At 44.3% G+C, this 25,652-nt stretch overlaps 2 protein-coding genes and 1 long non-coding RNA gene across 4 annotated transcripts in view; 2 read left to right on the forward strand and 1 right to left on the reverse strand.

Moving 5' to 3' along the window:
* Positions 1–80: 80 nt before the first annotated feature.
* Positions 81–16,764, forward strand: RAD51C (RAD51 paralog C). The gene is made up of 9 exons (XM_085078451.1): positions 81–236; positions 908–1,166; positions 1,409–1,575; positions 2,601–2,734; positions 5,166–5,297; positions 7,399–7,465; positions 10,409–10,469; positions 12,850–12,910; positions 16,456–16,764. Exons 1-9 carry the CDS (start codon positions 119–121, stop codon positions 16,561–16,563), a joined length of 1,107 nt encoding a protein of 368 aa, XP_084934577.1. The 5' UTR covers positions 81–118; the 3' UTR covers positions 16,564–16,764.
* Positions 16,765–17,173: 409 nt separating this feature from the next.
* On the reverse strand, positions 17,174–25,126 carry LOC146429224 (uncharacterized). Its single transcript, XR_014855740.1, has 3 exons — positions 24,632–25,126; positions 23,533–23,588; positions 17,174–17,322 (listed from the first exon to the last, which is right to left on the reverse strand). It is a non-coding gene; the product is annotated as an uncharacterized LOC146429224 (long non-coding RNA).
* The window catches only part of PPM1E (protein phosphatase, Mg2+/Mn2+ dependent 1E), a 58,574-nt gene continuing 58,044 nt past the window's right edge, over positions 25,123–25,652 (forward strand). For both annotated transcript variants that reach the window (XR_014855739.1, XM_085078448.1), the window contains exon 1: positions 25,123–25,601. Coding sequence is in view for 1 of the 2 variants with exons in the window: in XM_085078448.1 (XP_084934574.1) it covers positions 25,204–25,601 (398 nt within the window). In the remaining variant the exon portion in view is untranslated. The remainder of the gene's footprint in view (positions 25,602–25,652) is intronic.

Raw genomic sequence — 25,652 nt, forward strand, 5'->3', positions numbered from 1 at the left:
CCGGGGCGTGGCCGGAGCGGGACCGGAGTGTGTCCGGGGCGTGGCCTGGGCGGGTCCGGACCGGGGCGGGTCCGGTGGCGGTGGCGGTGGCGGTGGCGGTGGCAGTGTCGCCGCCGCCATGGAGCGGGAGGTGGGCACGCTGCCGCTGGCCCCAGCCCTGCTCGCCCGCCTCGCCGCCGCCGGCTTCCAGACGGCGCAGGAGCTGCTGGACACCGGCCCGTGCGGCCTGAGCAAAGGTACCGGCGGCCTTGGGCCCCGCGGGGCCTCCTCGGCATCTTCCGGGCCTCTTCCCCTTTCCCTTCCTGGCACCGGGAAATGGGCGCAGTGAATAATAAAAAATGACGGTTCTGGTGGAAGGTCGTCTTGCACTGAGCGATGGGTGTAAATGGGATGCAGGAAAACGAAAGGATTCTGTCAGGCTCGTTCCTGTTCTCTCCCCAGCTTCCCTCTTCTTTTTTTTTCCATGTGATTTAAACAAAATAAGCTTCTTTGAAGTTGGAAAATTGCCTTTTTTAAGGAGTGTGTCGTGATTCCTCCCTGTGAGGGTGGGGAGGCTCTGGCACAGGGTGCCCAGAGAAGCTGTGGCTGCTCCTGGATCCCTGGAAGTGTCCAAGGCCAGGATGGATGAAGCTCTGAGCAACCTGGGATGGTGGAAGGTGTGCCTGCCAATGGCAGGTATTGGAACTGGGTGGTCATTCAGGCCTCTTCCAACCCAAACCAGTCTGGGATTTTGATTATCAATAGTTTTATTATCTATGATAATAAATTTTTTAAAATCCCATAATTAGTGCCAGAGCTATGTGCATGATGTCCTGAGAGGGTGAATAAGGATCATTTTGTGTTATGCTGCAGAATCAGTCACTGTGTATAAAACAAAGGTCATGTTCTGTGGTTTTGACTTTTCCAGAAATTGGAATCTCCAGGGAAGAGGCACTGGAAGCATTACAGGTGGTGAGGCAGGAGTGCCAGGGGGATGCAGCAAGGACATCTGGGGGATCAGGTGCCACCAGGAAGTGCACAGCCCTGGAGCTTCTGGAAGAAGAGCAAAGCCAGGGCTTCATCATCACCTTCTGCTCAGCACTGGACAACATCCTGGGAGGGGGCGTGCAGCTGACAAAAATCACTGAGATCTGCGGAGCTCCTGGTGTTGGCAAAACACAGCTATGGTATTTTAGTGTTCTGTGGCTTCTGTGCAACCAACAATCACTTTTTGTTTAACTCAGCTATGCAATAAGTCCATTTTTCTTGTTGTCGTGACCACAATCTCTGATTCTTCTCCAGCATGATAAATACAATAATGGTTGTGCTGCTCCCTGTTCTGTGTATTCCTCAGAAATTCCACTCCAGGAGTGAGCTGGGAGAGCTCTGGGGTGTAAATACTGATGTCCATTTCTGTTTCCCATGGCAGCATGCAGCTGGCAGTGGATGTCCAGATCCCGGAGTGCTTCGGGGGCGTTGCTGGAGAAGCTGTGTTCATTGACACTGAGGGCAGTTTCATGGTGGACAGAGTGGTGGACATTGCAGCTGCCTGTGTGCAGCACTGCCACCTCATTGCTGAGGCTCAGCCAGAGGAAGGTACATTGCTAAGTGATTTCTTTGTGCCTAGGAGGCAAGGGTGGAGTGAAACAAGTGTCTTGTAGGCTGCAGTGTTACTTTTTGGGGGTTTCAGCAGCAGGGCTGGTTTAGGGAGGGTTTGCTGACAGCCTTCTATTTCCAGCTGTGTGTATCAAACCCTGAACTGCATCTGTGTCTGGAGCAGACTGAGCTGGTCTACCACAAAAATAATTATTTTTCTACATGGTAATTTTGTGATCATTGTGATCTCGAGGTTTGGGGTTTTGATGTTTGCCCTCCCTGTTTTCCGCTCTTCTTTCCTTCCTTCCATTTTTTTAGCACCTTAATGATCAAATTTGCAGCAACACTCAAACCCAACTCTTGAGCAAAACTGAGTGTTTTGATTCAAAACACAGGAACAGGTGGGGAAAGAAAAGAGGAGCAGCAGAATTTTTTGGGGCAGTGTTGCTGCTGAAGGCCCATAGTAAAGGCTATAGTAAAACCATGGCTGGAATTCAGCTCCTCCATGAGGTCAATATAGCCTGGCTGCATTTAATAAGAGTTTGATTCTCTAAGTCATCAGACTCTTGGGAATGAGGACAAAACTTTCATGTTACTCTTGGAGAAATTTATGCACCAAACTTGTGTTTGAACTGAGGTAAAAAGACACTGTATTAAATGAGCTATTGCCTGTCTATTAAACAAGGGGTGATTAATAGTCCCTGATGTCTTCTGGTGGTGTTCTGGCTTGAAAATGATTTACTGGAGAAGTTCTTGCTTCAGAAATAAATTTTTCATTGTTGGAGGCCTCCCTTGGAGGCTCCGGTGTGTCTGTGTGCAAATGCTGGGATAGCATCTGCTCACCACCTTCCTGACTTTCAAGCCAGATGGAAAATATGTTTCCACACTCCTTACCTTGCCTGTTCTGTTTCTGGGGGCTTCGCTGTTGCCATGTGTGGAGGGCAGGCTTTGGTGGGATGATGAAAGTAACAATATGCTCGTACAGACTTCTGACTCATTTACTCATCTGTTTGTTTTGTTCTCAGAGCATGGGAAAGCTTTGGAGACTTTCTCTCTGGAAAATATCCTCTCTCACATCTATTACTTCCGTTGTCGTGACTACATAGAGCTGCTGGCTCAGGTCTACCTCCTGCCAGAATTCCTGTCAGAGCATTCCAAGGTAAGGGTTATTGTCAGGAGGTATCACTCATCTTCACACTGAAGATTTTTTGTCTGCTGTAGTAACACGAGGAAACACCTTGGTACCTCGTCAGCTTGGCAGTGAAATATTGGCTGATAGCAGAGTACAAATGTAAAGCCTTCTGCTTGTTTGCCTTTTCGTTCCCATCCCAATTACTCCGGAGAGGGATTTGCTTTTGCCATCCTCCTGAATTTCCACTCTGAGGCGAGGACACTGGGTCTGTGCTGCCACACATTCTGTTTCTGGGAGCACTGAGCTGTGGATCCTCACAGAACTGCTCCTCACAAGAGCCTCTGAGCCAGAAGGTGTGTGGTGACCACGAGGGTGCCATCAGAAAGGCTTTGTGCCATTTTTTTTTTGCCCTAGAAGAGCACTGAGGACCAGAAACATCCTGCACCATCCAGAAAGTGACTCTTCTCCTTCTTTTCAGTGCATCTTCTGTTGCTACAAGCAACCAGAGCCTGCAGCTTGACTCTTGGGTGGACTGCAGCCAGAAAGTTTCCTAGTACCTAATGTCTTAGAGAAATGCTATTGTAAGGCAGATTTTCACCACCTCCCCTCCAGATTTCTTGATTCTGCACTGCAGATCACTCCCTGTCAAGATTTGGGAAAAGATGACTCTGCCTTGTTCTATCACAGCACAAATCAGTGTTGGATTATATTGCCTTTTGCATAACTTCCAAAATTTTTCATTTATGGAAGCTGCTGTGTTCTTGCAAACACAGATGGGAGCCTCACTTTTGCTGGGTGTAGTCTGGTATTTCCCTTTCCCTGCCAGGTACTAACGGTGCCCTGTTGTGTTTGCTCTTGTGGAAAGTACATGGCTTCATTAGCACAGTTCCACTGGGCTGCAGTTCCCTGGAACCATCTGTGCTGATTAGCTGGGCTTGGCCTGCAGCCTGAAGGACTGAAGGTTGCAGGAGAACCACAAGAGCTTCTGCTGATTCCTTGGACAGGCTAGAAGTGACTTGACAGATTGTTCGTTGCTGTCCAGCTTGCGGTAAAATTAGTCTGATCCCTCTGGAGCTCAGTCTGGGACCACAGGAAGCCTCCAGATTTCAGGGGGTTTTGTGAGGGAGATGAAGTTGTGGAGATTTAGAGATTAAGATGTAGAGCTAGAGATCCAAATGTGCCATTTGGAAATATGAATTAGTTTGAGATCTTGTTAATAATATGAGAAAGACTGATTAAAAATATTCTTGTCATAAAAGAACTAATTCTTTATGGTCTGCTATAGCCAAGCTGGCATGGACAAGGCAGGTGTTACCAAGCTCTCTTTTTACTTTAAATACTTTTTTTTGTTTGCTGCCTTGAAACAAGTTAGACTGGGAGAAACTTAACTAAATTGCATCCTACCTGGACATATTCGTGATAGGCAAGTTATACAACCATGTATACATTCCTCTCTAGCATGAGTCATGTTTATGCTGTTAAAGTGATTGTTCTTGAAGAAAAGAAATGGTACATGGGGAAGATGTACAGACTCATGGAAAATAATTTGTAGGAAGGAGGGAAAATGAGAATACAGGTGAATGTCTTCTTTTAATTCCAACCATTTAATCTTCTTTTGCAAATTAAGGGTGGGTTTTTTTCAGCTGGAGGCCCAGGACCATTTCATAGTGATGTTTGTGCAGTTTTGTATGCTCCAGTCATAAAGAGACTTCCCAGTAACGAGTTAAATCTGTAATGTAGAAAAATCAGGATTTTTGTGTTGTTTCCAATTTGTTATCTTGTGCAGTAATGTGAGAACTTGTAGACACCAAGGATTTGAGTGATATCTGAATACACAGGCATTGTAACACCATCCATCTCCCTCCTCTATTTCAAACTTGGGTCATCAAAACAGCCACAACAAATGAAGTTAGAATAAATCAAAACCCCAGACTAATGTTTATACAGTGTCTTGAGGGTGATGAGCCAGCAGCTGCAGCGTGCTCTGACTTCAGCTAATGATTGCTACAGAAGAAATAATTCAGCAAAGCAAACATCTTGAGGCAAGATAGATCCTCAGCTCCAGTGCAGTGTGCCTGGAATATCTTGAGGCATCTGTTAAACTCCATGTTTCCAAGAGAGATCACTGATAGGAGCTGAGTTTTCTCAGCAGTGGCTCCAGACAGCCTGAATTCGGATTTGGATTTGGGTTTTGGTTTTGAGGGAGAAGGTGAAATAAATTACTGTTTGTGGCAAGTTGACTGAGGTACAATTCTGATGTTTAATTATTTTCTCCAGCTTCTCCTCTGCAAGGCTTTAAGTCCAGCTTTGTTATTTTGTATTCTGCACCTGCAGAGAAGTCAGAGCGAGCTGTGAGGGAACATTTGGGAGGACAGCCCTTTAAAATGGCTCTTGCTGCTTTTTGTCATTTTTTATAGGGTGGTAATGGCAGTTTTTTTCCCTTTTCTCCTGCATTCAGGTCCGGCTGGTGGTGATTGATGGAATTGCCTTTCCTTTCCGCCATGACTTTGAGGATCTGTCCCTCCGCACCAGGCTGCTGAACGGTCTGGCACAGCAGCTCATCATCATAGCCAACGACCATAAAGCAGCAGTAAGTCCAGGGCAGCTTTCAACCCCAAAAGATGCTGCTTTTTTTTTTTTTACAAAGAATTAAGGGAATGTGGTTTGCTTTTGTTTGTAAATAGCAAAATTAATCTGCAGTGGTGTCATCTGCAGTCGTTCTTGCCAGTTTAGTTGGTAATTGGAGATGGATCACACAGGCAAAATTCCTTGACTTGCCAAAATAAGTGAAGTTTGCATCAACAGCATCCTGTGGATCTGAACTGGTGCCATGTCATTTGTAATGCTGTTTGCCATCATCTTGGTTGGGCAAGGAATGCTCTTCTGCTGACTTTACCTACAAAAACCTCAGAGCATTCAGCAGCTCCAACACAACTTTCCACTCTCTGAATAAAAATAAACGATGGTCTTAGTGTTCCTAGGGAGGAAAACCACTTGATGTGCTGGTCTGGCCTTCTCTTGTGGCATCCATGGAAACCCAGAGCTTCCTTCCTGGGCATTGTCTCCACGTCACTGTCGCTCTGGAGGCAGCAGAGCCGCAGCCAGCAGATGGCACTGGGAAGCTGCAGCTGTTCCAGAAGTTGTTTTGGAAGTCTCTGACAGCTCAGAGAAGCATTGTTCAGGAATTGGAGCTTCCCCAGCCCTCAAAATGGTGCTTGTGGCTCTAACAGCGCCCAGGTGATTTGTGACCTTGTCACCCACAGCTCTCTGGTGCAGCTGGCTTTTGTTCCGAGCTGCTAAAAATAAAATTCCCCCTGTGCTTCCTCTGGGAGCTGTGGGAAGGGAAGAGCCCAGCATTCCCAAAATGTGCCCTCACTGCTATCCTGACAGGAGCTATGGAGCTCCTTCCTGCTGCTCTGGGGATGTTCCAGGGTTTGCACAGCCTCAGTTTTCCTGAGTGCTTTCTCTCCCTCTCAGCTTGGTACCTGGTGACCTTGAACAGCAGCAGCTGTCATTGGACAGTGTTTTTCTTTGGTCAGGGGAGAAATATGGAAATTGTTTCTTCTGAACCAGGGAGTAGTTTAGTACAAACCTGCTAAATAAACTGTTGTTTAAGGAGTCAGAGCTCTAGGAATGGTTTTACTTGGATTGGGCCTCTTGTTGGTAGTGTCTGAGTTAATTCCATGAGCCCTGAGCAGGCTAAATGCAGCCTGCATGCCAGGGATTGCTTGTCAGGCAGCTCTGGATGCTCTAATATGGTAGGAAGTCAGATCCTAAAGCTGGGCTCAGAGTGAGGATGCCCAGCCCTTCTCCAGCAGGGAGATGAGGAGGCTATTTGGGGCTGCTAGCATCCACTTGTGATGAGTTACTTCTCTAAAATGTGCAGTACATGTGGCTGGCTCTCAGCTGTGGAAATGTTTTAGGGTGTGCTCAGTGGAACTGGTTACTCTCACACGCTTTTTCTGAGCTGCTCAAGCAAGAATCCTCCGAGCACGTCAAACAATGGAACCCTCCAGGGTCTAGGATGGGTACAATTTTTCATTTTTAATGAACTTTGTGATTAATATTCCTGGCTCCTTCCTGTCTCACCCACCCCCACTTCTACCAGGGATCTAACCTAGACTGTCTGTGAGCCTCCCACGAGTGACTGGGGCTGCGAAAACACTCCCCCGCTCTGTCTGTTCACTTCCATTCTGCTTTGTGTTGTACCCACTGCTGCATTTTTAGACTACAAGGCACAGAAACTCAGTTAATCACCAGGCTAATGCACGTTGTGAGCATCACCACCGAGTTCATTTACCCCCGTGGCTGAGAGGGCCAGTGCAAGTCACGTGCAGCTAAACTCAGATCCAAACAGTGTTCAGGACAAATGTTGTGGGTAAACAATTGGTGTGGGGTTTGCCTCCCTTGGGAAGGGAGAAATTGAGGTTTCTTTAAAATGTTAAATGAAAGAAATGTCCCATTCAAACCAAAAATACACTTTACAGGGTTCTCTTAATTTGTTTGGAAAAAATAAGGCACCTTTAGAGTTTTCTCATTAACACAGGAGCTTCATCACAGTTGCCAGGTTTTGCCTGAGTAGCTGCTTCATCAGTAAAAGCTTTTTTTGAAAATTCCCTCTCTTCCCTCCCACCAATATGCTGCTTTTCAAGGAGATTTTCTGATCTCTTTGCTTCTGTTTCCTCTTTCAGGTAGTTCTGACAAACCAAATGACAACAAGGATTGGACAAAGCCATTCCACATTGGTGCCTGCTTTGGGTAAGCATTTAGCTTTGAGTTGAAAATTGATATTTGACTTCCTTTCCTTTGGCTTTATGTACAAAGAAAATGAAACTGCTGAATCTCTGCACTGTTGCAGAATCCATGGTGAAAATAACATCTGGAATTGCTGGCATTGTGAAACTCCACAGTAGTGCTGATCTGTGGCAGCCTTGTGATTATAATTAGCAACTATCAAGTTTTATTCTAGACTGAAATGCGGTATGTAGATTAGGCTCCTGGTTAGATTTATGAAAAGAGGTTATAAATATGTTTTAAAGTCATGACATTTTCAGTTTGCAGAGACTCACAGGTTCAGAGGGTTGTTGGATTTTTTTTTTTCTGCCAAAAGTGGGCCAAGTAAGCTTGAGCTATTTAAATAGGTAAACCTCTGATAAATCAAATAATTTAAACCAAAATTGGCTGGTGAATGAACATTCAAAAAATGCACCTGGGAGGAGTAAACCTCCAGCAGGGACGTGGTGAGGAGAAGGTTAAATCACTCAAGAAAGAACACAGCTTAATGGCTGCATACCCCAAACTAAGCTGCAATTTCCTAAATTCCCTGAGAACCATTCCCTGCCTCTCCCAAACTGTTTAAATTGTTTATTTTCCCATTACCCTTGAACATGTTCCATTAATTATTTGCAAAGGCATTTCATATTTGCTGCATCACTGGAATTCTCTGCAGTTATGATGGAGAGGGAAGTTCTGTGTGGGATCCTCAGGCACAGCCTGCCCTGAGCCAGGTTCAAGAGTTTTTTTCCAGGCTGCTCAATTTTGCCCTGTAATGAGCAGATACTTCATCCAGGCCCTTCTGCTGCAGTCACAGGGGAAAATAAAGCAGTTCTGAAGTGGAGATTTCTACAAATTAAGGAAAAGTTCAGCGTTTAAATCTTATTTCAGGCTGTAGCTTTGCATTATTTTATGATTCACTTAAAGGGCACAAATTCTTCAATTTCTGTGAGCTAAGTAATGATTCCCCTGTTCTGGAGAGGAGGGAGAAGGGGACAGAGCAGAGGCAAAGATGTTTCCAGAGTCTGTACAGCACCAAACCATTTGGCACAGATAGAGGGTAAAATGAACAAACCCAGCCCATCTCCTGCAGGAACGTGAAGAATGTGGAATTTGGAGCTGGGCAGGCAGACCCAGCTCCCAGCATCTGACCCTTTTTGTCAGTTTTGCCTCTTGCTCTCTGATGGATTATTTTTGGCAGCCTCTCTGGCTACAAAACTCAATTAAAGCTAATAGAGTCTGTCTTTTTTCACTGGCCAGCATTGTTTGGGAGCTGTTGTGTTTATTGAGTCATGGGGACAGTAAAGAATGTGAAGACATTCAGGGGAGGTTATAATTCAAAGCTATCCTGCATTGTCTTGTGCATATTTCCTTTCACAAACAATTAATTTGACATGACCTCCTGTGGAGCTGACTGTGCCTCTCCCCAGTGTGTGTGACCACAGTATTGTTAAACTGAGTAGTGTGAACTCTTCCAAAAATACAACTTTGTACCAGTTGGTACAAAATATTGAAGAAGTGATTTTGATGCCCTGCTCTGAAGAGATGGTATTTCAAAAGTTCAGCAGCAAACCCCCAGGTAAAATCAATCCATCCTATTGCCTCCACTAAGTAGTTTTTTTTTCTCCCATTGATTGGTAAGCCTGAGAAACAGCTTTTTCTAAGATTTCATGAGAGCATTAATCTCTAAATTCTTATTCAGCTCCTGAGCAGAAGGGAAGATCTTAATTATGGGGGGAAAAAAAAGAAAAAAGCACAGATGCTGCAAGGTATTAAGTCAGGAGCTTTATGAAGGGACAGCTTTCTTCCCCACTAGTGATAGCTAAGCTGGGTGTTCCTAGACATTTCTACTAAATATATTTAGAAAGGAGGTCAAATATTAATCTACAGGCAGTTCAACTCAGAAATATCTCATTTTGCAGGAGCATTTTCCACTCACATCCAATGCAGTCAGAAAGGTGCTGGTGTGGAATTTGTAGCCATTGTAAAATGTGTTTTGATCTCAGCCTCAGAGCTGTATCTGAGAGCCAAAATCTTTATCTCTACTCAGATATAGCAGAGCAAGGTTTGGCAAGATGCCCAGAGGGTCTAGGTCTTCATTACAGTGGGATCATTTTTTTTTCCTTCTCTGTGCTCTAATAAATAGCAGAGCACAGGGGGCATGTGGGTTGGAGATGTGGTGGAGACCAGAGGGATGGACAAAAAAGAGCAGGTGGACAGGAGAGACTTGACTGGTTTAAAATTCCATCCATCCTTGGACTGCTGACAGGGATAAACAAGAGGAAAAAACACCCAATAAAACTGTCTGTACACTAACTTGTGGTCAGGTGTGAGCTGAAACAATGGGACTGAGCCCTTGAAGCAGGAGAACAATCCAAACTTCTTCTCTCTTTCCACCACACCTCCCTGCTCCTTGCTTTGGGTTGTGTTATTTTGCATTTTGCTGTCAGAAGCAGCAGACTGCTTCAGGGCCCCTTAATGCTTTAATAATCATTGACTTTCTCCCAAAGCTGGTGTCCCAAAGGGAGTGATGTTTGCTCATAATTATGCCTGAGAGACTGAATATTGCAATTCTCAAGTAGGATTTAGGCCTCCTCACCAGACTTCTTCAGTAATAATTAGACAAATCTCTTCTTCAAGCTGCCTCTATCTTCGAGATTTGTCTACTACCTGTCCTTTATTAGGCATCCATGAAATTGTTCTACAAATATGGAAGAATTGCATCAAGATTTCTGTGAAACACACTGTGAGTACAGAGGTTGTTCCTTGCCTCAGTGTATTTGTTTAAAAAGATGTGATGCATCACTGCAAGAAAGGCATATTTTGTTTTAATCATGAGGGGGGTTTTGAAGATGAATTTCAGTTCATTTTGCTGCTGCTGGTGGTGGTGGTATAAGAGATAATGATCTGTCCTTTTGTGTCCCTCAGGAGAAAGCTGGGGACACGCTGCCACCGTGCGTTTAATCTTCCACTGGGACAGCAGTCAGAGGTGAGTGAAAATGGCAGCAAAATCCACATAATAACAAGTGTGGCACTGCAGAATCTTTCCAAATCTTTTGAAAGCCCCAAGGAGGGCCTTGAATTTGGCTCCTGGCCTTGGTCTGCCACATCCCAGCCTCCCAAGGCTCAGGAATTTTCTTGTTCAGGCCTGGACAGTGTGGCTGAACTGTCTCCCCACCGTGGTGGCTTCTTTCTGACAAGCTGCCATGGTTTGTCAAAGTAAAACATCCTAACAGCAGTTGTTTACACTCAAGCATTTAGGATCTGGTGGCTAAGTGGAAAATACCTTTTACTATCTGCAGTTTGCAAGGTAAGGTTGGGGGGTTTTTTTGAGCATTTTGGAGTGGAACAAAACTCTTCTCATTTTAGTGAGTTTTTAATTGCACTCTGAAGAGGTGCAATTTCAACAGTCTCATTAGAAAGAACCTTCTACTCCTCCATGGTTGGTTGTAGCCACTATAATGTCTTTGAGTAGAATTTTTTTGCTTCAGTGTTTTCATCTCCAGTCAGTCCAAAGCCAGCTCAGGGCTGAGCTGTGGAGGGTAGGTTGACCCTTCTAAAAACAGTGTGAAATTCTGTCTGTTGCAATGAGATCCTCCTCTGTTTCCTGGTTCTTTTTTTCCCCCCTCTTTATATTGCAAGGTCATTTCTCTTTCCTGCTCGGTTAAATTTGTCTTGTATATAATATCACCATGCAGCAGCTTGAGATTAAGGAGCTGTGCTGCAATTCCCTAATCTTCTGCAAACAGCAAGCAAAAATGCTGCTGGTATGTTGTTGTGCAGAGTTTTGCTTGTTGAATTTGACAGAGAAACGCAGTGACAACTTTCTTGGGGAGTTTTGTTTTTAAATTCTAAGTTTGAAGGCAATGCAGAGTGATTACAGCAGGCTGTTTAATTTGGAATTAAATTAACATCACTGATTAGTTAACAGTCTTTTTAGGACAAGTTGCATCAACATAATGATTGCAGAGTGAACAAAAGTTAATTTTATATATGAAAAGAACTTTTTATTTCTTCTGCAACAGAGCTAGGAAGGCTGCAGATAGAAGTTCCAGAAAACAAGCCAAGGATAGACAAACATGGCTTATTTACTGATCTAAATCTGCAGCTAACAGGGAGTGGGGCCTGCAGAAACACCAATTCTGGATACAACTGTAAAAGCAGAAATAGCTCAGTGCTGTCTTGTTTTTGCACAGGCTGCCTATAGCTGATGATCCATTGCGGTTTTGTTGTTTTTATATCAGGTTATTGAGGCACAAAGAGCATCTGAGGATCCATTTGCCTTTTTTCTTTAATTTTTAAATGTGCTTTGGCCAACTCTGATACCTCCTTTCCCTCTACTACTGCAAATGTCAGCGCTCAATTCTAAGGGTTCTCTTTGCTGGGAGAAAAGATCCTGTTGAGTCAGAGGCTCCAGCTGAGCTCTTGTGAAAGCCTGGCTTCTGCAGCTCCAGATTTGGGCAATTTTGTCAAGTATAACCCAGCACTTGAGTGTTCTGAGGAATTCCCTGTGTAGCTAACATGAAGTGGCAGTGTTCCTCAGGCTGTAATTATGTGCTCTCTAATAGAATGGCACCTCAGGGAGGAAAAAACCCCCCGAAAATAATTAACAGGATTTTTGGCAGGGTGTCTTGCTACCGAGAGCAGAAGACTTTCTAGAGTGGCTTATGGAAGTGTGAGTTGTGGGGAGGTGGGTGCAGACCAGGGTTGAAAAACCCTTTGCTTTTGAGCTGCTTTGCAATTTTCTCTCTGTGTTATGTAAGCGTTTTCTGTAGAACACAAATCAAGGTGTATTGCTTGGAGTCTAAATGCACCAAATCAGGGAAGTGTCAGAGGAGAAATGAAAGGGAAGCTGTTTTCTCAAGGTTGTGCTGTGTGTCAGTGGCAAGGGCAGGCTTGGAAATAGAACATCTCCTCCAGCCTCTGGGTTATATTGACAGGCTTTGGAAATTTCTGGAAAAAGCCTCCCTGGAAGTATGGGAATTCTTGAGGGTCTCCCACAGTTTTGAGAGGTCAATGAACAAATGATTAATGGAGTAGGGAAGAGTTGTGCTCAAAACCTTTCTCGTTTGCGTTTTAACAAAGTGACATTTGGAATTAATTCATAATGAATATTGTTCCAAAAATGTCATCAAATACTGTGATGAAACAAGGCTAATTAATCATTCACTCTTTTTAGTAGGTCTAGATTGTGTTTGAGCTGACAGGTCATGTAAGGATGGGAATCCACAGTTTAAATGACCTATATGAAAATACATCTGTAAGAATTCCACTGGTACTGTAGGAAACCTTGGGTCTGCTCACTGGGCTGTTTGGAATTTTTATTACTGTATTAATTGATCCTAATTACCTGGGTTTTGTTTCATCAGGTTGGCCACGTTGTACAAATCACCGAGTCAGAAGGAGTGCACTGTATCCTATCAAATCACAGTGAGTATTCCTTTGGGGATGGAGATTCACAGATGGGAACACATTGGCAGCTGGAAAGGAATTTTCAGACAAACCTGAGAATGGTCTTTGCTTTCTTAGTGTTGCTTTTCAGCTGCTTTCTGAAGGGAACCAGTAATACTGGGATATCTCCAGATTTTGGGGTAATTTGCACCTTTTCTCTTTAGAAAAGTGACCCAGCATTTTGTCCTCTCAGAATTAAAACACTTGGATTTCTATATCAAACTTTCAGGCAGCCTGTCCCCATCTGCTCTGCTCCTAGTGCTGCTTATTTTATCTGCCCCTGATGCTAACTTTTGGCCTGAGTGCAATTACCATGACCTGACCTGAGCCCTCATTTTGGGAGACCTGAACTGTTTTCTCCCTGCTCAGGTAGCTTGTTGTTTCTCAGGTGGCTCTTTGTGTCTTTTCCAGCTGAGTTCATCTTTTTAGGATCAGGGTGAGCTGCTATTCCAGAGGCCTCACCAGTGCCTTTGTTCCACACCAATACCAATACCAATACCAATACCAATACCAATACCAATACCAATACCAATACTTTGTTCCATTCCAATACCTTTGTTCCATAGATATTTCCCCACCTCTGCTTTATGTGTTTCTCTCTCCCATCCTACACTGACCCTACACCCAGCCAATATACACAGATTTTTCTCTTCTGCCACTATCACATAAGGAGCTTCCAGCTTATGGCTGGAGTCCTTATTCATGCCTAGTTAAATCCTGTGATTATTTCCTATTGTGGAGTGCTTAGATACATATTAATGAGCAGAGATGCTGTCTAAGCTGTATTTAGGTTTAAAAAGACAGCACCACTCAACTCTTACATCCTCAAATCTCAGATCCATAGGTACTATTCCATAACTATTTGCTACGTGTCCTCATGGAAACACGTTGCCATAGCACTTTCTGCAGATTTTAATGCTGCCATCAGATGAGATCCTCAAACTTTCAAACAGAAATCTGATTTTTTTTTTCCCCAGTCCTGAATGTATTCACCTGGACAGAAGAAATAGTGCAAATGTATACTTTATAAAGACTGGAAGGTGAAGTGGGGCCACATCCCAAGGTTGTTTGGATCACGTGATGTGAGTCCTTTTTTCTCCAGCTGACAAACAGATGGATTTTATCTCAGACAGTTTAATTGCCTTTTCCTTTCAGTTTTATAAGCATCATAAAGCAGCTATGCTGTCTTCTGTGGGAATGCACACAATCTTGAGATAGAGTTGAGAGTGTATCCTCAACAAAGATTAGTTAAAATATAAGATTATCCCTGTGTTTTTTCTCTTAATACCAATGAACTGCTTCAGCAGATGGTTTCTTTGAGTAAAAAGTGTATTATCCCCATTTCTTTCATGAAATTCAGGTCTGATAACAGGCTGTTGTTATCATTTCTCATTCCATAGTTAAACTGAAAGATGTCAATACGTGTCCAATGTTTCCAAGTCAGATTTGTGTATAACCAGCATACAAAAAAAAAAAAAGAAAATTAAAAAAAAAAGTAAATTCCTTAGGATGGAACTGGGCAAATGAGGTGCTTTGGTACTATTGGCAAAGTGGCTCTTCAGTGCCCATGAGCTGATGAAATGTGTAAATTCATGACTGAGCTCTGGGTTTTTTTTATCCCTGTCCTTTCCAGCACACTGGAGTCACTCACCACTCTGAGGGGGCTGTGGAACTCCTCTCCCATGAAATCCTTTCTTCCACAGGCTGATAAGGATTCATTCTTAAATGCAGAGCATAGAAATGGAAATTGATTTATGCACAAGGGAGTAAGTAGCTCAGCTGATTCACCTGCTTTTCCCAGGAATGTGACCTGATTATTTCATAGTGAAAGACAGAGACCCAGGAGCTAAATTCCGGGTAGGAATTGTGTTTCCCTGAGCTGTGGAAGGTCTGCCAGGCCAGCAATGGGGGCACTGCTCAGGTTATAAAGCCATCTACCTTTGCCAGCCTTGCTCCACAGGGTGTGAATCCAGAGGACATCGAGGGACAATTCAAAAGGACAGGAGACTGAGTTTGTCCTTGGTTCCAGCAGCTGCCTCCTCACCATCTACCCACTACCAAGCCTCACAAATAGACACAAAATTCTTGTATTTTCAAGGTGCCTGCCTGTAACCAAGTGCAAGACATCCATCCTGGGCAGCCTACTTTATGTTCTGGCCCTTAAAACCCTTGGAATGCTTTCACTGGGAGTCAGCATTCTGGATTAAGTGGATATTTGGCTACAGATCCACCTTTGTGCCTCAGGGAAATGGCAGAGATTAGATGCAGTGAAACATTAAACTTGAAGATTCCCCATTATGCTCTTTAGAATAACACTTGAGTTGTTTATAAATAGCAGAGGGGCTGCACAGATCCTGCCCTTGTGGCACCTCTTGCTGTTTGTTCCTTTGAAAAGCCCGGGTTGGGTGAGGTGAGGCATTCAGAAATAGAAATACAGGGATGGGAGACTTAAACAAGACATTTTGCTGGGGTTTGGGATTGATCTTGGTGTGGGACACACTGGCATTTGGGAAGAGTCACGTCTGATGGTAATTCTGCCTGCTTTTTTCACACTGCACCAACCCAAAATGTCAGCGTTCCTGAAATGCTCTTGTCCCCACATTGTCTCTACCTGAGCATTTTGGATCAGCAAAGCAATTTTGTGTTCTGATTAATGCCTTTTCCTCTCCAAGTCTGCACTGAGAGTCTTCACTGAGCTGTCAGCAGTGCTCTCTGCACACAATTTGTCTGGAGATGGGAATTCAGACAGTTGCAGGCTTCACACAACATCTCATCATCTCCATCTGCATCCATGACACGTTTAACTAACTGACTTTGAGATCTTTCATGTTTTAAAATGGTTAAAAATTAAATTGTGAGCTACAGTAACAGAAAATACGAGTGGTACTAGGCCAGATAGATCACTTCAAGCACTCTCCTGAGTAGCAGCATGTAGTTTTCACTTCTGCATTTAGTTTTTGGCAGTCAAAGGTTTTCATCCCATTGTGTCCCATAAATTACTATGCTGGAACAGTCTTTGCAGTCTAGAGGCAGATTCAGCTCTGCTGTTCTCTTACAATGTCTCATTGATGTTTTCAGTTCATTAAGTAGGTACACAGAACAAAAATATCCTAGGTTGTAGAAATTCACAGTTTTGTTTCTGAAAATGACTGAGGCAATTAATCCAGTCATCTCCTTGCTTCTGTGGGAGCTGATGGATTTGTCTTTTGATTTATTTACATAGGCAACATAAGTTAATTTACAGAGAAGCAGTTTTTCATAGCCATAGGGGTGATAAACAGTAAAATGAAAGTGATAGCCTGCTTGGTGAAAATCAAATATCTTTAAAAAACAAAATGAGGAGGCATTAGTTGGCACATGTGTTGAAAAGTTCCCAGTGCTGAACTTAACCCAGTCTATAAACATTCCGTGGCTTCTCATCCAAAATAAATGGCAGCATCATCCCTCATTCAGATCTGGGAACCAGTTACTCATGTTTTATATCCCTATGAGCCTTAGCACATGATTTTCCTTCCATCTTGCAGCCCCATGGCTTCCGAGATGTGCAGCCTCCAGCTGGCACTCACAGCACAGAAGGGACTGAGGTGAACCCTCGGAAACGACCACGGTCAGAGGAGAAGGAGCACCAGTGATTCCAAAGTGCAATGTTAAAAACCTCCAGGAGAGCAGTGGCAGAGTCAACATGCAGCCAAAGGCAGCCTGAGAGACTCTCCAGTTCCTGCTCTGGATGTTTTAACGTTAAGACTACAATGTGCCAATTTCTGTGGCAGAAAATTCCTTTGTGTATGGCATAGTTCTACTTTTATAATAAAAATCTATGTTTTCTATAACAAGTGGCTTCAGCTTTGGTGGGAGTTTTTTTTGTTTGGTTTGGGGTTTTTTTGGGGGTGGCTGTGGGGGCTACAACCCCATCTTTTCACGCTGGGTAAAATGACAATGAAATGAGAGCCTCTAGCACAGCACATCTAATGACAGGCGTGTGGCTCAGTCATCTGGCTTTGTGTGCACCTGAATTTTAAGGAGGTTGGATGCAGCTCTGTGCTCACCACAGGCTCAGAGCAGGACACAGGCAGTGGATGCTGGAAGAGAAATGCAGCTTTCAGTGCTACACCAGAGTGGGGCTTTAGCCCTCACCTGCCGCAAAGTCCTTGGTCAAGGACAAGCAAAGCTCTGCTTTGAACTTCTCATTTATCCTGTACAGGCAACAACAGAGATGAAAGACTGGATCTGAAGGACAAAAGATCTAATCCAGCACGATAATTTTATGTTCCTGTCTCAGTAAGTGGGAATATTTTACCATGACTCAGGCTTGAACCAAACTGCTGCATAGCCCTGACTTCCATGTTCTTCATTTCATTTCATGCTGTAATCAGGATCTCCTTTGTTCGTGGCTGTAATAAAGAGGAAACCCAGACTTAGGCACCAGCAATATCAGCAGCTCCAGAGTGTAAAGCCAGAGAATGAATGTACACTGAAAGCACAGCAGCTTTTTGTCCTCTTTTTATTAAGAGAAAACAAATCGAGGAGATTATTAGAGGAGAAGAAAGGTGCTGCACTGCAAAATAGTAATTACTTCAATTATGAGAAGTGTTTGTACACATGCACAGAGATGACCCCTTTTGGCAGCGCACTCGGTAACGTTAGAGCTGAGGAAACTCAGCCAGCAGCTAAATGGAGAATTCAAGTTGTGGAAGTCACTATCTTAAATTTTTAATTTAGTATACACTAAACTGACTTTGCCTTGAGACGAAATTCAGTGCTGAATCTGAGTCATAAAACCTCTCTATTCAGAAAAGGCTGCAAAAAAAAAAAAAGATTAAAAAAAGGCAGGGATTTTTGCATCAGTATAGGGTTTAGATAAAAATTACGTAATAAAATATTAAAGGGAAAAGTATTGAGTTGCCATGCAGCAAACTGGGGCTGTGTCAAAATTTAAAAACTGTGAGTCAGGGAGAAGCTCTGAAGCAAGCAGCATGACACAGGGGAAAGGAGGCAGCGGGATCTGTGACTCAGACAAACATTTCAATGCAGGAGACACAGGCAAACAAAAGGATCCTACCGCATGTGATGTCAGCAAGCAAACGCTCCCGTTTGGGAATAAAAGCTTCCTACGTATTGCAGAGCAGGAGGAGGGGGGAGCTGGCACCGAGCTCTTGCCTACGTAGCCACAAGGAAAACCATCCATTAGGAATGTTGGAGCAGTATTTTCGGGAGCTCTCCTGGTTCCTGCCGTCTAAGGGGTTTGGTAATTATGGAAAAATCCATTTCTCTCAATGCGCTGTGCTGGGATTTAACACCCTCCACACGTCCTTCCGTGCATGAGGAGAGTAACAGTGTGGCTCCCATATACTATTAATTTCAGCTGACTGTGGTTTTAATTTTGTTTGTAGTAGAGTAGCATCCAGAAGCCCCAGCTGAGATGCTGATCCTGTTATAGCAAGATAAATGGTTTTGGCTGAGTAAATGTTAGAGCTTCCAGTGTTATGGGCATCATTATTCAAATAAAAAAGATGCACAGTTACTGGTTAACAGTGGGAGTTACAAAATGTCCAGAGGAAACATTGGAGGCTCTCTATGCTGAGATTTTTTAATTTTTCTCTCTTTTCTTCCTATTGAAGCTATTATAAAAATCAGCTCTGCAGACCAGAACTGAGAGAAGGATCTGTTGGCGGAGACAAAATTAGATTAAATGAGCCAGATTTCGTTCTCATCTGCTGGAGACAAGGAAGCTGTTCCAGGCTCAGAATTGCAGAGAGAAAAAATTTGACCGTTGCCTCACCGGTAAATCTTCCATGGCAAGTTGATTTTTTTCCACATATGCCTGGAATTCTCATGCATGTCACAGCATCAGTGCCCAACAGCGAGGGGCAGAGGAGAATTGTATTGCTGCACAAAAAAGTAAGAGTCTAACTAGCCAACCTCATGGCACTGCATCAAAAAGAAAATGGGTTGCTTGATTTGCTGCTTAAGTCCCAGTTTGCTGAAAGCCAAGGGCTTTAGCTGTCATGCTGAGTTTGAAATTATTCCATTTTGTGGGGACGACATTTACTTGTGGTGGAGGAACTTATTTAGTCACCACAAGAAGGATCCAGATCCCACCACAGGCCTTGGCAACAGGCAAACACTGCGGTCACAGGATAATTCTCAAGCCCTGAGTCCTGCTTTGAAACTCTTTAGTTTGGACAGGGAAAATAACAATTTATTTATTCCTGATTTGATGTGTTCTGCACCTTTTCCATTATGAAATACTGAGGAACTAGCTAGTCTCTAACAAGAGTAAATTTAAGAAAACATGGAAAAGAAATAGCTTAACTGGAGGTGCAAAGGTGTAGCCAAGGTTCAAGGCAGGAAATCAGACTCCTGTTGAAGTCAATCACAAAGTGATTGATTCATGTGGAAAGGGGATTTGGCCACTAACCTGAGTGTTGAATACAGAGATGAGAAAAGTACATTTGAAATATAACAACCATTTTCCTGTTGGATTTCAGTTCCTGTTCCTTTAGTTATTTTACTGGGGGACTAAATTTAGAATCAGATTTATTCTCAGGTATTTCATGGATTAACAACAAAGATGAAATCTTTACTGCCTGCTTTTGAACCCCACCTTTTCCCTGAACAAAAGAAGATAGGAAAGTTGGAAGGGCAAGTCATTGTGCTCCAGCTTCTGAAAAGAGCTTGTCTTTACCATGCTCAGGGCAATAATTCTTTAGGAAAGCACATTAAGATGTGTTATACTGTTTTAACACATGTAATTCTATGTGAAATATATGTGGTAAGTTTTGAAGTATGGTTTGATCCCTTCTTGTCCTTGAGGGAAATGGAATAAACAGAACGCTGACATGGCAGTAACACAAGTATTACAGCAGAGCACATAAGGGAAATAACACTTTTTTTTTTAACAGGATGAGACCCAGGGAGGTCAGCCTGTGTTCCCAAAGCAGCTCAAGCACAAGGGCCTGCTAAGAGCTCGCCCAGGGAGCCTGGCTGCAGGGGAATGTGGAGCTGGCAGTGTCCTGGAGCAGCCTGGCCAGCCCTCCTCTGCAGCAAGCAGAGCCAGCTGCTCCCTGCTCCTGGGCTTCCCTCCACCCTGCTCCCCAGGCTGGGCACTCGGTGTCTTGTGGCTGCTGGCCATGGACTCATTTGGGATGATTAGGGTCAGGGGACTTGGCTTCCCTTGGCTAGAGCAAGATGCTTGCATTAATGTTCTCTCCTGAAGAATGAAATCACCGGGAACTGGCCCCTTTCCCAGTACTGAATTTCACCCACAAATGCACCCACTGTTAAACTGTCAGCTCCTGTCTCGCTTCCCACCAGCAAGAAATATTCCTACAATTTCCACTATCTATCTATCAGAGAGCCCCAGCTCTACACAGGTTTAACTCTACCTATTGAAATAATAAATGGCATTAAAACCAATAGTTCCGTCGTTACACAAGTAGTAAAAATGTTAGATTATGTGCCAAAAGGATGCATAGAAAAGTCTGTATTTTACTAAGTCATCCTTCAAGAGTTATAGCTAATACTGCTCATTTTATTACAAGAATTACTTGCCATTGATTTTAATGGAGCCAAAGAAGCATCAGGGTATTAAAAAAAAAAAATAAAATTACTCTTCAGTTTCAAACAATGAGAAGGGGGAATGTTTAAAATATTTATTAACATATATAAGAAAGTAAAAAAGAAACTCTCCAGACCTCAAGAAATGTTTCTAATTGGGTCTGGATGTTTTTCTCAAAGGCCACAAACATGTTGTTTGAGTATTTCTCAGTTTGCATTATTTTGGAGGTTTAAATTTCTGACACATATCCTTCTAATACCCTTAATTTATTTAGCGTGAACTGCTGTAATTTTAGCAACACAGTTACAACTACACTGACTTAGTAATTCTTTTTGTATCATATATGTTACCAAAATAAAATGCTTTGGGCCAAAGAACAAGTTGTCTTCTTAGCAAGAAAATAATATCTATAAAGTGCAGCGTGTCAATATGAGATTGTAACACTTTTTTTTTTTGCTACTAGACAAGCTTACTGCTTACTACACTTTTGATAGTAAATGTGTTGCATCATATAAAACTATCTCTTTAAGAGTTATTCATTCATTAATTGTAAAATGAACACAAGTTTCCGTGGCTAAATCATAGGGTTTGAGACTGCTGAAAGAAGTTAGAATCAGCTGCATACATTCTTGGAAGTCTATGAGTCCTACCATTCTATTTTATCTGTACTCTTATAGCACATAAATAACAAAAATAAAGCCCAGAGTTTGGACACTTTGGACACAATAGTGCTTGGTTTCTGACATCCATGGAAGTGGCTGATTTTTAATTATTTATTTAAGAGACATTTCTAAGTAGGTGAGTGTAAAATCCAAGGTCTTGTGACTGGAGCAGGATATCACAGAACCAGGAACCCAATCTGCAGCAAGATGATGAACAAGTCAGAAAAAGTAAGTCTGTGGAAGAACCAACACAACTTCTTTTAAATCCCAATTAGGAACCCAACTGAAACTTTGTTCTGGTTTCAGGATGGACTTCATGCTCCATCCAAAAGGGCAGAATGTGCACCCACTGTTGAACACCTAAATGAGAGCATCAATGGGATTTGAGGGGGTCACTGTGCTATTGCTTCCTCTGAACAAAAGTGGGCTTCAGCCTTAATATCCTGTTCCTCACTAATTCAAAGCACACCCTATGCTAAACAGGGGTCTGAATGGAAGGATGAAAATGGAATTTTCCTTTGGAATGGGACTGGAAATTTCCATGACAGCTGGAAGTGGGATTCAGGCCTGAAATCCTGTGTTTTGCAATGGATGGGGGATATTTCAGAATAATCGTTGACTATTAATCTGGAAAAGCTGACTTGACCTCAAAAACTTTAAAAAAAAACAGCAAGAGAAAGAAAATGAGAGAAGGACTTTGGTGCTTAGGAACTACCCCAATACAGTATTTATTATGGTGAAGGAGCCAGTAAAACTGTGGTGACAGAAGTTACTCAGCTTTTTAAAACTGCAGTTGAACAGACTGAACCTAAGAAAATGAGCTGGGGCTTGATGGATGTTGACTCTGTCAACAAGAGCCTTCCTGCTGTATTCCTTACAAATTCTTGCTGTCTTTGGTCTTAAGCAAATGGAATTATTAAAACTGAATACAGCTTCTAATATTAATTCAGGTTTACTGCAAAAGCCCTACTTTTTAAAGAGATCCCTTTGGAGAGGCATTTACCATTGGATTTTCCCCATTAAACTCATTGTATGGTATCAAATAATATATCAGAGATATATTAAGTATTGCCAAAGCATTCTTCGTGTCACTCATGTTTGTCTTCTGTTTGTCAGCCCACAGGAGTCACTTCCAAAGGTTACAAAGAATTAAAAAGCACTTCTTTTTGCCCTCCATACAATTCAGGCCACCTCCCCAAGGCCTGTTCAAATCCTCCTTATTTCTCAACAGCAAATGAGAAAGAGGAAGGCATCATTTTAAGGCTAAAATAAAGCAGATTTCTTCCAAAACAACACTGTAAAAAGTTCTTTAAAAAAAAAGAAAAAAGAAAAGCAACATGATTAAGCTGACAAGGATACAAACACCTGTGTTTCCTTCTCAAGTCAGCTGCAAGCCTCATCCTCCATATGATTGCAACAGTCTCAGACTCAGAATGCTGTGAATTGTGAGTTTATTCCATCCACCTCCCCTCATCCCAGCAGAACCATCCACCCCGCTGCTACCCAACGATTTCCAGAGTGCAGCCAGGCATTCTAAATTTAGCTCCCAGAGTTCCTGAACACTCCAAACATTTTGTAACAGCACCGAGCACACGCTCTGAGGGATCAGTGGGTAGCACATTGTGCTCAGAGCTTCCTTTTCTGGGCAGCACTGAGGAGCAGGGTGGCTCCTCCTGGGGGATTTGGCCACCCCAGTGGCCCCACAGAGAGCAGGGCCAGCAGGTTCCTCCTGCCTGGCTCAGCCACACCACCCACAGCGAGCGTATGCTCCACGTTCCAGCTTAATGGGAATGGTTTTCCACCTTTCCCTCCCAGAAACAAATGTCAGCATGGCTGGGAGCCATCAGCTCTCTATTTAATATCAGAGCAAAACAATCCCGACTTGACCGTAGTGCCAAAAGTTGACGAAGTGTCCTGAGCGTGGAGTTCTACTCTATTTCATTTTAATTAGTGTCTTCTGCCACGAGACAAATGATGAAAAGCACATGGGGACTGCCAAGATGAATCAAGGACATCTGGTAACTTTAACATTTCAGCATGAAACAGAGTAGGTATTACTCCCAGATACTCTTCTGCGCTGTTAGAAACAACTAAAAATATATAAAATTAAGAAATCTTTTTAGAAAAAGGCTGCCTGAATGCTTTCAAACCTCTTCTTAGATATTTTTAATTGTTGTTTGTCAGACAACATGATGTTTGCCTTGCATCTTGTTGAATTAGCTGTTACTTCCTTAAGATATCGTAATAATAGGAATTTTTAGAATTCAGATAACATTACACTAAGATTATCTGGATTATAGTTTCTTAGAAACTCCAACTGCCTCTGGATTCGTAGAGAAAAACAACTAATCATGAAGTTAGAACTGCTTTGTGATACTTGCATTGATATGCATCCTCCCGGGGCTTGTGACTCACTGATGATGCAGAACACACAAACCTAAAAAAATAAAAAACAAAATCCAGCAATGACATCGTCAGCTGCAACTGGGAGCTTTCCACTCAAAAAGAACTGCAATGTCTCTTACCCTTCAAACCCACCTGGCATTCCCTAAATAAATGAACGTTAAATTGAAAATATAGAAATGGTCTAAAGAAAAATATTGCTCAGAGATAATCTTCCAGGAGAAAGGATGCGATTTTCTGTCACTGTTGGCTGTGAAAGACTAAGACTAACTGTGACAATCACATTTTTAACTCTCAGGGCTTTTACATATTCACAAGATTGCAATATGATCAGTCGATGCAGTTGCCGGAAATATTCTAAAATTAGTTTGGCTCTAAAATAATTCACCAAAGAGAAGACAGATTTACAGGAGCACCTGACATGCAGAGGTAATTACTACAATGCAGAGAACAACAGGTTTCAGCAAGATACTGTCCTTGTTACAATACATAAAAATTTGAGGATATTTTTGTTTATGAGGCTCGCGATTTGGCCATTTTTCAAGGTATATCTGACATTAAGGATATCGTTCCCTCCCATGTGTACAAGGTATTTTAAACGTGTGGCAATTATACCTGTTCATTATTGGTATTCATGAACCCGATAACTCGGAAAATAGCTCTCAACCAGCAATGAATAAAACAAGCCAAAATGCCTTTCACAAACGAAAGACATTTATCAGACAGCAAGAGAATATTCACTACAGTTTGTCTCCCACTGACGGGTTGTCTTTTAAGTTTTGGTTGATGTAGCATCCTCAGTTTCTCACGAGTTCTCCTTCGCCAGAGCATGGAATGTGTGGATATTGTGTAATATACAATTTATCAGAGGATCATGTAATGGGTTGGGTTGGAAGGAACCTTAAAGATCATCTATTCAAAGCCCTGCCACGTGCAGGGATGCTTTCCATTGAATTTGAGTGTTCAGAGCTCCATCCAGCCTGGCCTTGGGCAGCCACAGCTTCTCTGGACAGCCTCCGCCAGGGCCTCACACCCTCCCAGGGAACAATTCCTTCCCAACACCTGAACTAAACCTACCCTCTTCCTTTTCCACGGCCACTTTCCCTCACGCTCCGATGCCAAACCCGCTCCCCGAGGCTCTCCCGGCCCCGGCCCGGCCCGCGGCTCGGCGGGACAGCGGCGTCCCCTCACGGCGGGGTGAGCCCGGGCGGCGGAGGCGCCGGCGGCGGCGGCGGAAGCTCCAGGGAAGCCCCGAAGGAGGCAGGGATTAGGTAACAGGCGATGTGCGCTCAGGTTTCCTCCGGGTTCCTGTGAGGAACCTACGCGTCTGGCTGCCTTCGCATGACTCATCACAGCGGCGCGGCTGCCGCCGCTCCCCCGCCGGCTCCGCGGCCCGAGCCGCCCCCTCGGCCGGCCGCCGGACCCCGCCGGGCCCCCTCAGCGCCGCGCGCGCTCCCGCCGCCCGGGCGCGCCCCCCCCCTCACACCCCCCGCGGCGTGCGCGGCCCCGCGGGCCCGGCTCGGGAGCGCGCGCGCAGGCGGCGGGAGGGAGGGAGAGGAGGAGGAGGAGGAGGAGGAGGAGGCGGCGGGCAGGGAGCTCTCTGCGGGCGCAGTGCTGATCCGCCGGCGGGCGGCCGGGAATGCGAAGCGATGGCCGCGGGCGGCTCGGGCAGCGGCGGCGGCGGCAGCGCGGAGGAGAAGACCTACCGCCGCTTCCTCGAGCTGTTCCTGGGCGAGTTCCGCGGGCCCTTCGGGGTAGAGCCGGAGCCCCAGCCGGAGCCCGAGCCCGAGCCGGCGCCCCCGCCGGCAGCTGCCGAAGCCGCGGGCGAGGCTGACGAGGAGCCCGGGGCAGAGGGAGAAGCGGGAGCGGCCGCCGAGGCGGAGGAGGGAGAAGGCGGCGAGGGCGAAGCCGGCGACCCTCAGCCTCCCGCCCCGCCGCCGCCGCCCCCGCCGCTGCCCTCGCTGCCCCGGCCGCTCTCGGAGTACATCACGGAGGAGGAGGTGGAGGGCGAGTGCCTGGACCTCTGCCTGCAGCAGCTCTACAAGTAGTGAGTGCCGGGCTGAGGGGAGCGGGGCAGGGCGCGGGGCTGAGGGGACCC

Source organism: Lichenostomus cassidix, chromosome 19, assembly GCF_008360975.1.
Source record: "Lichenostomus cassidix isolate B80296 chromosome 19, HeHo_3.0, whole genome shotgun sequence".
NCBI lineage: Eukaryota > Metazoa > Chordata > Aves > Passeriformes > Meliphagidae > Lichenostomus > Lichenostomus cassidix.